General features: G+C 42.5%; 1 protein-coding gene across 1 annotated transcript; it reads right to left on the bottom strand.

The window, feature by feature from the left end:
• Positions 1-1107: 1107 nt before the first annotated feature.
• On the bottom strand, positions 1108-13142 carry rnf217 (ring finger protein 217). The gene is made up of 7 exons (XM_074615127.1): positions 12231-13142; positions 5926-6147; positions 5662-5826; positions 4595-4692; positions 4400-4503; positions 2408-2479; positions 1108-1720 (listed from the first exon to the last, which is right to left on the bottom strand). The coding sequence occupies exons 1-7, from the start codon at positions 13008-13010 to the stop codon at positions 1638-1640; spliced, it is 1524 nt and encodes a 507-aa protein (XP_074471228.1). The 5' UTR covers positions 13011-13142; the 3' UTR covers positions 1108-1637.
• Positions 13143-15061: the final 1919 nt, after the last annotated feature.

Genomic DNA, 15061 nt, shown 5'->3' with positions numbered 1-15061 from the left:
CTAACAAAAGGGACAGGGTCAACGTGTCTGTCCCGCCACATTCAGCGTTTTGTTTTGGCACAATTGCCGCACAGCAGCTTCTTTTTTTTTTTTTTTTTGATGATGCAGATACTGGCATACAGTGTGGGCGCACGGCAGAGAGAAGAGCTGCCAGGCAGGGAGGGTGTATGAGCCACCGTCCAGCCAGGACAGAGACCAAAGGACAGGGAGGACGCAGGGGACAGATAGAAGGAGGAGCTGATGGACAGCCACAACAGAAAACAATGGAGCTTCTAATTGGCATTTCAAATATTTCATTTTGGGGTCAGTGGGCTGAATATTTGTTGTAAAACAGGAACCCCGTTTTTTTCTTACAGCTAAGGTGGGTGTGGCCTTTAAAACTAGGTGTCACTCTCAGGGTGGGGACACCCAACTTTCAAAATTTCCAGCAAAAACTTGACATCAGACAGTCATCCAGGTTATTCAATAGTTAAGTATCATCCTTCCATCCCTCCAAGTTAAGTCCTTCATATTATTCTGAATAGTGTGTGCTTGTCAATATCCAAAGAAAATTGAGTTTCCAACAAACAGAGATTGAACAAATTCAATGTCCAGCTTTGTTGCATCTGTGAGAACTCAATTTCCCGCCATGACTTGATCCTAAATTCAATTTCCGTCTTGCACTTTTGACAAATGGCTGAAGAAGCTTTTTGCAAAAAGTTCAACAAAGCAGATACTATTTCCCCACATTTCTCAGCTATTCATCTGTGAAGCTCCTCCTATCGTTTTCCAGCAATCAGCGTTTATAATTTCTGATATCAAACATTTTAAAACCTTTCATCCACAATATCCTGCAATAGTATGTCATCATATCAGGCTAACCAACGGGTTCCAAGCTTGCTCTTTTAAAACAAAACTGTCTGTTACGTGTGTTTTAGATTTGTTCTCCTTCATAGATAGCTGTTGTTAAATGTGAGACAGAAGAGTGAAAAGCTTGCAAACATACACGGCTGAAACTTCCTGTATCGGGACAAGAGGTGGCCAGCAAGAAAGTTCTTAAAAGGGATAGTTTGGGTGTTTTGAAGTGGGGTTGTATGAGGTACTTAGTCAGTGTATTACTGACTATGGATATTGTATTATTATCCAAACTGGGGGCGTGCCAACCATCATCTACTGTAGGTAACACACCGACTATGAATAAGTACCTCATACAACCCCGCTTCAATACACCCCAAACTATCCCTTTAAAATAGCTGATGGCTCTGAAATTTTATGGAGATTTTTAAGGGGATTCAAACACTTCCATCATGTGAAGAGCACTCAAGACAGTGGCTGCTCGAGAAGTTAAATCTGCATGTTTTTTTTCTCCTTTTCTTCTTGAATATCCAGCATTCCTTTTTGCAGCAGCGGTCCAGTGAGATACAAACATTCTCGACGTGATGACGTGTGATTATCCAGGCCTCGCTTTATATGTTTATGTACTTCCTTCCAAAGTTAAAGGTCTTCTCTAATAGCCAATGTTAATTTTGGGATGTTCCTCTCAGACTTTTTGCGATGACTCAGGCTGGCGTGTTCATCCCTGAGGAGATGTGGGCGTCGTCTTTCGAGGCTGTGTGTGCGCGGTCTAGAGATGAAGTGCAGGGGAGGGCAGGTTTCAGTCAGATCCACCGTCCGGAACCCTGCTGCGTGCGCTGCTTCTTCCTCCTCTTACACACATAGTAGACCGGGAAAGCTACCAAACCTGCAGACAGGGGAGGAGAGATGAATTAAAGCAAACTATTCTTGTCCCTAATGATACTCATTTTAATTAACGTACAATATAAATCTTGAATTATCTCTTAATGTTAAGCTCTGATGAATTTTTCTATATGGATTTGATTTGATTATTCCATCTTATAGCACACTGCCTACAGATCTGGCATAAAGTGAAATTAATTGAGCTGAAAAAGAGAAGCAGCAACAGCAGCGGCGGCACAACACTGATTCTAATAACGATGAAAATAAATGTGAATCTGCCATCACGGCATGTTAGCCGGCGGCGGATCATCTGTCAGACGCACAGACACGGGAAAGAGATTAACACTAATTACAGTTCAGCCGAAACATCAATAGTTCACAATGCTGTCTGACAGAGTGCTCGCAGAGAGCAGCTGGATGATATTACTAGTAAATGTAGCTCCAGGAAGTAAAAGAGAGCGATAATCTGGATCTACAGCTTTGGCTTTTAAAAAGAAAGAAGAGTTTACTTCTCTTCTACAGGAGGATATGAAACTGAGACTGGCAACGCATGTTCATACAAAGTGTGTGGCATGTTGAGACGGCGCACCTGCTTTGCTGCGTGGAAGGAAAATATCTGTAATATAGTCAAACCATTTAGCTGTTATCTGTTTAATGGGCGTGTGTGTGTTCATGTGTATAATTGTGTTACCTATCACCAGTGCGAGAGCTCCGAGCACCACGACCAGCACAATGGCCACTGGAGCGATCAGCACCTTAGTGGCTGCAGAGACAAACAGACAGAGAGAGAGAGAGAGAGGGAGGGAAATGAATAAATGTTCTTTTTAGATGGGATAAAAATTGCATGATTCAAAATTGATGTGTGGTTTTGTTACATTTTGTTTAAATTTTAATGAATCGCCGCAAAATATTCATATGTTTGGCAACCGGTGCATCAATTTGGCTGTGGAGGGACGCTGAAGCAGATTTTAAAAGGGGAAAATTCTTCATCCACATTAAAAATGCAAAATCTGTGCCGCGGTATAAAGACAAGAGCTGTAATGGCTAAGTGGTTCTCGTTAAGGGACAAATTAGCTCCCGGTTCCAACAGGCGCCCCGCTGATATAACTAGCTGTAGCTGTCATGGAGAGCAGAGTCAAACAAATCTATCAGCTTCCCGGAGGCTCGCCGGTGCGTAAAGATTTGATAACTGTGAATGGATAATTATAACTAACATAATCCGATGTGTGATGATTTCACACTTCATTATAAAGCTTTCCTCGGAGGCAAGCACAGAGTTAAATATGGAATGTGTTCATTGCTGTTGTTATCGAGGGGTGAATTAATGTCCGTCACAGAGAGGACGAGGCTGGCCGGCCATCAGGCAGGGTAGCGACAACACATTTAGTTTTTATATCCAGTGCATGATGAGAAAAAAAACAATTCCACTTCCACTTTCTATCGCTATTGCTCTCTCTAATCTACAATTATAATCCACGGCTGAGTGCAACATGGTTCATTTTGGGTCATTCAAGGTAACGCTTCACTCACTAAAGCCGAATTACAGAAAATAAAGCAGGTTGAGGGAATGCGGCTACAACAGAAAGTTTAACAATGATTTATTTTTAAATAACTCATTGAAACTACTAAATGTGTCACTGGCTAACTAATGCCTGATAACAGAAGACACAGTAGCTGTCAAACTGGGTAGCTTCAAATATGCAGCTGTAAACTCAATATTCCTGGCTGTATGCTAAAACAAACAAGTCTACACAGCCGTGCTAGCATCTCTTTGAGGCTGTCCTTAGGCACAGCGGTGCTTTAAGCTCAATGCTAATGTCAGCATGCTAACATGTTCACAGTGACAAAGCAAATGTTTAGCAGGTAAATTATAATGTTTACAATGTTCACCGTCTTAGTTTAGCGTGTTAGCATGCTAACATTTGCTAATTAGCAATAAGCACAAAGTACAGCTGAGGCTGATGGGAATGTCATTTACAGGTATTTGGTATAGACTGTATATAAGAAGTGGACGCAGCCACCGTGACGTCACCCATTGGTTTGTGGACTACGGTTTTGGAGCCTCGAGTTAGAAATTTTGTCCGTCGCCATGTTGTTTTTTTGCAACCAGAAGAGACACGAGAGGGTGGAGCTAAGTACAACCGAATGCTGAATAAGACATTTTTAAGGGACTAAAATGTTACAATTAACTTTCAAAACACGAACAACACCCAGACCGGACAACGCCGTGGTAGCAACCTGTCTATTTGACTCTAAATGGGACCATAATTTACTAAATGAACATCATGCTGTATTGAAGAAGACTTGAAACTGGCGATTGAGACCATAAACTCATGTTTACAATGTTTACTGAGGTAATAAATCAAGTGAGAAGTAGGGTCATTTTCTCATTGACTTCTATACAATCAGACTTCTTTTTGCAACCAGAGGAGTCGCCCCCTGCTGGCTGTTAGAAAGAATGCAAGTTTAAGGCACTTCCACTTTGGCTTCACTTTTCAGACCCGGAGGTTGCCGCCTGGTATTTGGTCATGAACCAAAATGTTGAACACATTTAAATATTGACCTGATAGTGGTGCTAGAGGAAAACTCAGAGGATTTCCAAAGACATTACGATTCACGCCCCTGGGATGGCTAAAAACTGAGGTTAAAAAGTTAATCTCTATCCACGCACACACAAACTTACCACAGACCGACCCTCTAATTAGCCGTCTCAGATGAGGTTTATCAGGTAGATAGCGATACTTGCATCCAAACACGCTGAGGTTGGATGTATGGTCCCCAAAAAACCTGACAACAGGAAGTTTAAGATTAAATCAGATTAGAAGGAGGTGGAAAAGGCAGTCGGAGAAAAGAAAGTTATAAAAGAAAGTATACTAACCTAAGGTGTCGGTAGCGTTCTCCACAACGGTAGCAGAAGTTAGTGTTACACTGCGTGCATGTCATATGGTCACATCCCTCTGTACGCTGGATATGGATCTACGGACATAGATGAGGCAAGAGCAAGAAGGGAGGGAAAAAAAGAAGAGATTTACCATATAAACATTATATTCATAAGGAAATTCATTCACTCTTTTAGCTTGGGAACCAATCTGAATCTGTCATTGTGTTCTTCCAGACTCCAGATCAACTCAGTCTATTGTAAAATGGGTACAATTCCCCGAGTCTTAACAGCTCTAAAATGCAACACTAGCAGAATTTACTCTAAGCTGTAAACTATAAGCATCTGGTCCAGCATCTATCACTGCAATATGCAGCGGTACACTTAATGGATCTTTGCTATTTGGCTGCTGTAGCGGTGAGCAGTCCTACTATAAACTGGGCATTAAGTTCAGCTGCTCTCAGCCTCTTTTTCCAGCTAAACACAGCATGACACCAATTTGCTGGCATCACAGTCAAACACCATCTTCTCTTCCTGCTTCCAGAGCACAAATTCAGAGACATCAGTGCGACGAACACAGATGGAAAGTGTTTGCTGCTGCGAGCAAACAGTTCCCACATACCGGTAATTAGCTTAATCTATGTCTCGCTTTAGTCATCTCCTGACAGTCGAATTAGATATTGTGTAGACTAACTTGCTCGTAATGAGACCAGGCTTGTTTTATGAATGCGAGAGGGATGCCAGTGAGTCTACCAGATTTGGTTTTGTGCAGCAGAGAGACATCATTATATTTTCAATATGTTCACTCACTGTCTTTGCATCACTGTCCTGCTGTTCCACATGCACTTTGAGCTACAATCTACTTCTCTACAGCTCCCCATCCATCATGTGCTCTTGCTCTCATGCTTCTCTTAGCCGTCATTGATTTATTCATCTACATTGATTCCACCCTCCATCAGTCAACCCTCCTTTCCATTTACCCATGTCACATGGTGGCCACATTCAGCATTCCTCCGCCTGTGTTGTACAGCAAGAAAAACAAGCATCATAATATCTTGTGTCCTTACCTTGCACTTTGGACATTTCTGGGCGTTTCTTTGTCCGTGCTCTATGACACTCGCCCAGCTTCGTAGCAGCTTGTCTCCTTTCCTGTATTCGCGACATTTGACCCCACTGTGCCACGGCGCGTGGCATTTAAAGCACCACACAAACTGGCAATTGCTACACTGGATCTACAGTAGGGAAAAAGGAGACAGCAGACCCATGCTTAGGTTACTTTTAAATTTCAATTTCTCGTGTATTTCCTTGGTGTATTGGAACCGTCATCTTACCTTGTACTTGTGCTCGGAGCGGTTGAGGTTGCTCGCCTTCAGAGAGGTGAACTCGCTGCACTGGGGGCAGGGTTTGGTGCTCGAGTCCAGCTGACTCAACTCCAGAAAGTAACGGTATTTCGCCACATCTTCATTGGCCAAATGGGAAATCACCACTCCCTCCTCAAGGTAGCCACTGCACTCTGGGATCGGACAGCTGATGTAAGATTTGGCTACTCGCACCTGGGAAACATCACAAAGATTACAAATTTATTCAAGCTAGGGCTGTCAAAGTTGACGGGATAATAACGCGTTAACGCAAATTCATTTCAAACTAATTTCTTAAATGCATTAACGCAATCAATGTTTCGGAGGTTGTAGCGGACTCAGTTCTAAAACTAGAGTGAAGATACTGGCATCATATGAAAGTAGAAAACCTAAGGAATCCATTGGTACCAACCATGTCATACTAGCTTGTCGGAAGGAGGTTAAATAACGCTGTAAAACAAATATATACGCTGTAAATAATCACACGATTGTCCATAGTTAATCATAATTAATCGAAAATTAAATCACACATTTTTTATCTGTTCAAAATGTACCTTAAAAGGAGATTTGTCAAGTATGTAATACTCTTATCAACATGGGAGTGGACAAATATGCTGCTTTATGCAAATGTATGTATATATTTATTAATGTAAATCAATTAACAACACAAAACAATGACAAATATTGTCCAGAAACCCTCACAGGTACTGCATTTAGCATAACAAATATGCTCAAATCATAACATGGCAAACTGCAGCCCAACAGGCAACAACAGCTGTCTCCCTTTAAGGTACACTTTGAACAGATAAAAAAATGTGCTAGACTAGGTTAGATTTAAAGTCCTAATTCAAGCACATTAAAGGTTTACAGCAAGACAAAGAATATATGTTTAAAGTGAAAGTAACACTAAAATGTTAATTTCAATTTGGATCTGCCTGTGGTGAGTTTCTTTGTCATTGTAGTGGACTATCAGTATCAAATCTTGTGGAGTATATTCTAACCACTGATGGGAGATGGTTAATAATTTACCCAAGAATAGAGCGAGTAACAGGTAGATGAATGGAAGGCTGAAGGAGGCAGTGGATAGAGTGGAAGTTAATATGTATCAAAGCACACACAGACACGCATTAGTTAGTCCAGTCCAAGTGCTCGGCAGTCAGTTATACCAAGTGGACCTTATCATAGACATTACCAGAGCCATAAGGAAACAGACATTTAAAAAATATATATTAAATTACTTTACAGACATGCCCACTTTATGATAATCACATGCAGTTTTGGGTAAGTCATAGTCAGGTCAGCACACTGACACACTGACAGCTGTTGTTGCCTGTTGGGCTGCAGTTTGCCATGTTACGATTTGAGCATATATTTTATGCTAAATGCAGTACCTGTGAGGGTTTCTGGACAATATCTGTCATTGTTTTTGTGTTGTTAATTGATTTCCAATAATAAATATATACATACTTTTGCATAAAGCAGCACATTTGCCCACTCCCATGTTGATAAGAGTAACAAATACTGGACAAATCTCCCTTTAAGGTACATTTTGAACAAAATATACACAAAAATGTGCAATTAATTTGTGATTAAATATTTTAATTGATTGATAGCCCTAAAATAAACATAAAACATACAATTTGACACAATACTTTACCACCTTCAGGGATATGGGTGCCCTATTTCATAACCTTACTAAACTCTGTTACAAAAGCACACATTTAGGTCATTCAAGTTCACACCTGGGTTCAAACCAAAGCAATACAAGTATGTGTGTTCAGATCTCATCTAATCTGACCTTGGATACAGTTAAGCATCATACTTCCCTTTCACCATCTAGCTCTCTTTTTGTCTTTGTTTCCTCCCAGGGCATCTCTTCTTCTCCGGTTCCTTCTCTTTCTCTCTCTCTCTCTCTCTTCCTCGTTTCATATTTTCTTTCTATCTCTTTCACCCCACATGTTCAGGTCATCAAAGCCAGTGAGACCAGTTGTTCTGACACATGATAAGATATTTTGTCAGTGTGTGTTTCTGTAACACAGAAAGCTAAGAACAATAGCATCAGCCTATGATGGTGCTACACCCAACAATATCCCCTACAGCATGCGTACACATACACCTACAAACTAAAAGCCTGTCACATGATTATGAAAATGTATCCTCTGCTCTGACGGGCATAAGAGCTGATGTGTCAGTATTGTTGCCACAACACTGACACTGCGATGACCACAGCCAGACTGGTTGGACCGGTTAAAAATGCTGCCACATTATCTGGGTCTCTCACATGCACGTGTCACTGTGTGTGGTGTTTTAAAATGTGGAGGCGAAACATAAGCCAAATCAGTCAAATCTGAAACTAATACTATGTAGTGTCAGTGTGCAGTGACAATACAGTTAGGCCTGACCTGCGTAATATAAGGTTTGTGCACATTGTGGTGCTGTAACTCATACAGCAGCGATTCCTATCTAGCTGTATTTGTAGCCTGAGGTGTAATCCGGCTAAACTCAGCTAAAAATAGAAAGTATGATTTGATTTGAAGATATATATATATACATATTTGTTATGGGGACAAAAAAGAAACAGCCAAATAGGATTATAAATTGGTGTGATGCAGATTTTTACTACATAACCAGCAAGCTGCCCATCAGCTTGAGGCAGTTGTAACACCTAAACACCACAATTGCTATTAAAAGCGCTTGAAAAAGCAAGTGAGCAAAGGCAAAAGTGAGCATGGCTCACATAACCCCGCTCACTGCTTGACCCCGAAAAAAGTAGGGCCAAAGGTTTTGCCCTTTTGGAACTAATGGAATTAGTCTATTGAGCACAATCTAGCTTGTTATTATCACCCTGGACTTCTAATCCCCAAAAGGCACAACTAGACCCAAATTTGAAGTTCCTAAGTTAAATAGTTTTCGAGATCTACTCTGGAAACGAAGTTGAAGTCGAAAAAAAAAATCACAGTTTTTGGCCAAAATGTCCAAAAATTTGGGCGCCCTGGACTTCTCACCCCCTAAAGGCACAAGTAGACGACACTTTCAACCATCATACCAAATTTGAAGTTCCTAAGTGAAATAGTTTCCGAGTTCTGCTCCGGAAACGAAAGTGTGATACGCGAACGGACAGAAAGGACAGAAAGGACAGAAAGGACAGATGGACGGACACACGGAGTGCTATATAACCCCAACTACGTTGTCGCGGGGGTATACTAATAATAAGCTAAAGGCAATTGAAAAATAGTTGAAACGGCTAAAAGTAATGGATAAGCAGTTGAGTTGAAATAATGTTAGTTATGTTAAAGTGTTGGATTAACAGTTAAATTTGCTATTTTAAAGTAATGGATAACTGGTTGAAACCTCCAGCCTTTGCCACTCCAAGTGGTAGTGGTATGAATGCAAACTTGACATAATCAACAAAATGAAATGAATAGTGTTAAATAACATCCAGTTTATAATTCATTCATAAAACCGCATTTGGAACATGATGGATGGTGCCAATAAAGGGGTACTTGAGCTCACTGATGGGACTGTGATGAAGAGAAGATAATTTTCTAAGTGAATCTAAATACATCTAAATACATCTGTCTGCTACTATATCCCTGCCTTTTCTTCCGTAACGTGGTGATGTCACCAAGTAACACATCTGCATAATACCTGTCTAGCAGCTACTTTGGCACGTCCTCAAACAAAGCTAGTTAGAGCGGAGTCCGAAGAGTTTGGTTCGGTTGACCAATCACAACAGACTGAGCTATTTTGAACATTAAAGAATGTAACCATGTTCTAATAGAAACTCAAAATACAAATATGCACCTGAAAATAAGCATAGTAGGTCATCTTTAAAATAATCCCAACACCATTGCCTTGATTTGAGGAGGTAGCTAAATAAAGTAATGGTTTAATCCTTGGCACAACAACACGGTTAGCATCAGACCCGTGCAATCCAGTCTCCTGTAGCAGCCATCTACCCCGCCTCCCCTGGAGCAAGGTACTGACCTCCTCCTATCTATGACCACATACTCAGATCTCTCTGACATAATGCTTACTATACCCACTAAGGGTTAACACCACGCAATGTGTGCTGAAAAAGGATTGCAGTACATTGAAAAAAATTCCACCTACACAAAGATAGTTTACATGACCCCTTATCTCGGTGTTCTTATCAGAGAGTCTGCTTGTCTCTGTGTTTGTGTGATTATTCATGCCTTGTTATCAAAGCAAGACAATTGCAGATAAAGATAAAGCTGTCTGGATGACTGATAAAAGCTGTTCTTCCTAAAGAGATTAAAGCAGATTATAGTAACAGTAGCAAAGGGCCTAAGATTGTAATTTAACAGGGACTCATAAAATAACTGGGATAGCATACATGTTTATTAAAACTGGGATTATGATCAGAGGATTGTACCAGCATGAATGAGGCATTTAAAGACATCCATCCTGAAACACTTTAGCTCTGTTAGGGAGCAGCGATTGGCAACATGCCTTTCATTGCTGAGGCCTTATTTCCATGGAAGCTGCACCGAATTAAAGGAAGTAAATGTTTCATCCGTCTATTATTCAGTTCCTTGTTTTATAAGTGCAAATCATCAACAGAATCAATGAATAGGAGCCCTTACCGATAGACATTTTTATATCGTTTTGACGATATATGTCGCCATATTGCCCAGCCCTACTACAGAATGCATTGTGGCCACAAGATATGTTGTGGCCCTATTGTGACCCATTTTGGCGCAGTTAAAGAATGACTTTGTCATGGTGCTGCTCTCTCTGTGTAACACACTGCTGGGATGCTTAGGCATATTTTCTGGCATCAACAAAAGGCATTTTGAAGTGAAGGAAACAATGTAGAAGATGAGCCAAGTTGAAGGACACACTTGTGTTTTGTTGGATTGTAACTTTACTGCAAGTAGTGTCTGATCTGATGGTGAAATCTTCCTTCAATAGGTGAGCCTGAGAGAAGGAAATTCTGCTGAATAAGATAGGGATGCACCGATACCGGATTGGATATCGGGCCGATATTGATTCAGATAGCCCGATCAGATATCGGTGACAATGGGGCCAATCATATGATTATCATCATATTAATTAAACACTGTTATTACACGGCTGTGTTGAATACTCGATTCTGATTGGTCGATTGTGGCGTTCTACGGTTTGTTATTTCTTTATAACAGACCGTTGCTATGGGCGCAGTTCTGATATCGGACTCTGGCGCTTTTGTATCAAATTATTGATTTCTTAAAAGGGACTGTTTGTAACTTCTTACACGTATAAATCAATCCGGGTCGGTGTCCCATGCGCGCTCGCGTTAGGCTACGCTGTTCAGACTCAGACTCCAACACAAACTACACGGAAGCACCAAAACCGCAAAGTTGTATTTAGTGAAGCCCGTCTGTTAAACAGTGTTGGCCGCGGTCGGAGGACGCGGGGGAAACCGTAGCTTTTGTCTGCAGGGCCGGAGTCCCTGCGGTTCTCTGCTCCGCTGCCTGCCTGGCTGCCTGCCTTCACTCACTCACACAGTTCACTCACGCTCGTTCTCGCTCGCTCAGCTCGCCCTCCGGCCGCGGTCGGGAGGCTGAGGCAGGAAAAGCCAATACTAGGATCAGCACTGATTCATGGAGAGACCTTCGCCTGGTCAGCTAACATTACTGCCAAGCAGGTGAAATGTAGAGTGATATTGTGGTTTTAGCTGACGTGTGTCGCCTTACTGATTTGACGGATGCTCGCTCACATTCAGGTAGCGCGTGCACACGGGCGAGGGCGAGCAACAGGACGCTGACTTTCCTTAACTTAACGGCCACAGGTGTCGCTGTTACAACCAATTTTTGATTCTTACAAACAGTCCCTTTAAGTAAGTAGCCGTGTAATAAGCGGGATAATGTACAACTAGCGGGTCATTGTTGCAGCATCGCCTGGTCAGGATTTCTTTCACAACAATGACCAGCTCGCTGTACTACGTATCGGAACGGTACTCGGTATCGGCCGATACCCAAAGCCCAGGTATCAGTATCGGGACTGAAAAAGTTGGATTGGTGCATTCAAAACATGTGGGGTCAAATAATTCAATGCCAGCTCGGCCCCACGCTTTGGGAGTAGATAAGATGCCAAATATGACACTTATGATAGAAAAGACAGTGTGTTATTGCTGCTGCTGCCTCAAGGACACTTGAACCAGCTGCTGACTTGACCCAGCAATGCCTAGCTCTCTGGCACCCTGTGTGACACCCTGCTGCACTAAAAACACCACCCTCCCTCCTCCTCCCTCCTCCCTCCTCCCTCCTACCAACCTGGGAGCTGACGTAGAGCTTCAGGCACTCATCGCACACGGCCTTCCTGCAGCAGGGCAAGGGTGCGATGGTTTTCTCCTCCAGGCACACCCGGCAAATCTGCATCGACGACGTCTCTGCACCAGCTTGCTCCTTCATGGACAACCGGTGCACCACATAACCGAAAGGGTCCACCAGGTCGTCCAGTGTGTACAGAGACACCGCGGGACTCGAACCCGCGTCTTCTGTCTCCTCGTCCATTTCTGCTGCTGCTTGTGGTGCGTCAGTGTCATCGTCTGTGATTTCACCATCTTTGAGGTGACTGTCGTTAGCGACACAGTACACAGTGCAGTAGACGTGCTCTTTAGAGGTAACAGACGTGACCTTGCTGGCGTCGCTATAACGATGACTTGTGACTGATTCAGCCGGAGTGAAGTCGCTCAGCGTCGGCAGAGAGGGAGACTTTGAAACGCCGAAATTCCTCCTCAAAATCTCCACAGCACTCGCCCTCCTCCTCTCTCCTCCTCCTCCTCCTCCTCCGTTGCAGTTGTTGTTGTTGTTGCCCTTCTCCTCCTCCTCTTCCTCGCTGCTCCTCTTCTCCTCACCTCCGTCCGAGTCTGACCGGCTCAAATCTCGCTCAACTTTGCCGTCCGTGAAGTTACTTTCCGTCGCTATGTTGCGGGACAATCTCAGCCTCCCTTCCTCGAAACTGCTGCTGATAAAACTCGGCATTTTTATATTTATACAGGCGTCGGCTGCTATCGGTCCTTCATCTTCCATACCCGAGATATCTCTCCCCATTTAAGTGAGTGATTCTTCTCTTCTCTTCTCCCCGGTACCGGACCGACCGACCGACCTTCTGCCTGCTGCCTGCCTCTCTTATCCAACTCCTACTACCAAAACAAAACAAAGCACAGCACAGCAGCGAGGGGCTTCCGGGTTGTGTCGTCTGCATGAAGGAGAGCAGTGATTGGCTGACAGGAAGCCTAGTGGTGGAGTGCTGCCCTGGCTTTACTTACTATATGTATACTTAGGCTGTTTTCGAAACCGCATACTGCATACTACTGAGGAGCGCAGTACGCAGTATACAGTACATACTGTATACTGCGTTCCTCAGTAGTATGCAGTATGTGACAGTTAAAGTGATGTATTTAGCAGTATGCTAGACGAGGCTTAAGCCTTCAAACCAGCTCTTAAAGCACAGGACAAAAAAACTAACTTGTACCACTATTACAATATTATCAAAAAATACAACTTTGATTTTGTTGTTTATGTTGTGCTTGTTTACTTTATAAGATACTGCAGGTTTAAACTATTTATTCTGACAGCTCATAAAGAAGTCCGACAAACAGGATCATCAACGAGGAGAGACGGGAAATATAAAACATTCATCCACAACGTTTACTTTACTCAAACTGCTTTTTCAGTTACAGCAAAAGGACTGATCTCCCTCCAGATATTAGAGAAATGTTAAAAAAGTGTCATGTTGTCTCATCAGGAACCTCTCTGCCCCGTCAGAAGCTGCTCTTTCCCTCTCCTCTTCTCTCCTCTTCCTCTCCTCTCATCTTCCCTCGCCACTCTGCTGCTCTGCAGCCGCTCTGTGAGCGTCACTGGCCGGCTCTCCAGCGAGCTACGCCCGCGGGTGATTGTGGAGCTTTTTAACTCGAAAAAAGGCAAATAAACAGTTTCCTGTTAATTTATAATGGACATCTGTGTTGTGATATTTAAACAAACTATCCGTCAACAAGGAAATCAAAGCCTCTCGTCTACAGACAGCAGCTCATAGCGGTCTCTGAGCGTGACTACCCGGCTTGCTGGCAGCGACCCGGGCAGGCGCTCGCTGGCTGTCACGGTATTCTGTGGAGCTTCTAAACTCCGACAACGGTGGAACAAATGTTCGATTCGCCATCTAACTTCGTAAAACTGCCGATATTAATAATCTACACAGTTGATTTCTCGCCTCAAAAACGTTCAGAAGTGAATTTAGTGTTGAAATGGCTACAGAAAACGTAAAAAAAGAGCAGCTTTTGGCTGCTGTTTTTATACCCGCAGCCTGTGCTGTTCCGCCGCTTTGCATTGTGGGATACAGTAGGCGAGATAGACTGGTCCGATGCATACTGGAGAATTTTTCCAAATCAGTACGTCATCCGGGTATTTCTGGCATACTGGAGATTTTGCTTTTGTTCGCATACTACATACTACATACTACATTTTGGCCAAATCAGTACGTACTACTAGTATAGTATGCGGTTTCGAAAACAGATTTATCTGTATACTTGTCAGTATGAGCCAAGTATATTTATAATAATGATAATAAGAATAATCTTTATTTGTATAGCACCTTTCTAAACATAGCTTCAAAGTGCTTGCACAGATACAATGAAATACAGACAAAATAAAAACAACAATAAAAGAACAAAACATAAAGACCAAATAATGAGAAAACTAAAACCTGTAACCAGCGGTATCAAAACAATAAGTTACACATATGCCAAAAGAGGACAATATAAGGTGTGGGGAAAAGATGCACCAAGCTGTTGCCTTACAGAGTTAAAAAAGCCTTTTTATAAAAATGGTTTTTTTAAAGAGACTATTTGTAGGATTGAGAAATGCTGCTTAACAGCGACACCTGTGGCCTTGAAATCAACGGAAGTCAGCGTCGAGCTCGCGCTTGCTCGCTCTACATAGACATGAACGAGCATTGCTCAAAACAGTGAGGCGACAGATGTCAGCTAAAACCACAATATCACTCTATATTTCAGCTGCTTGGCAGTAATGTTAGCTGACCAGACGAAGGTCTCTCCATGAATCAATGCTGATCCTAGTGTTGGCTTTTCCTGCTCAGCGCAGGC

Source organism: Sebastes fasciatus, chromosome 18 (assembly GCF_043250625.1).
Source record: "Sebastes fasciatus isolate fSebFas1 chromosome 18, fSebFas1.pri, whole genome shotgun sequence".
In the NCBI taxonomy this organism is placed as follows: Eukaryota; Metazoa; Chordata; class Actinopteri; order Perciformes; family Sebastidae; genus Sebastes; species Sebastes fasciatus.
Note: the sequence above shows the minus strand (reverse complement) of the source record. Positions and strands in the feature narration are given on the sequence as shown.

What these genes read in the sequence shown, in the direction of transcription:
- rnf217 (XM_074615127.1), bottom strand. Translation starts at nt 13,010, where the DNA reads ATGGGGAGAGATATCTCGGGTATGGAAGATGAAGGACCGATAGCAGCC. An exon ending in GAACGCTACCGACACCTTAG is followed by an intron (nt 4,504 to 4,594) that starts GTTAGTATACTT and finishes TCCTGTTGTCAG; the next exon opens with GTTTTTTGGGGACCATACAT. An exon ending in AGCTCTCGCACTGGTGATAG is followed by an intron (nt 1,721 to 2,407) that starts GTAACACAATTA and finishes CCCTGTCTGCAG; the next exon opens with GTTTGGTAGCTTTCCCGGTC.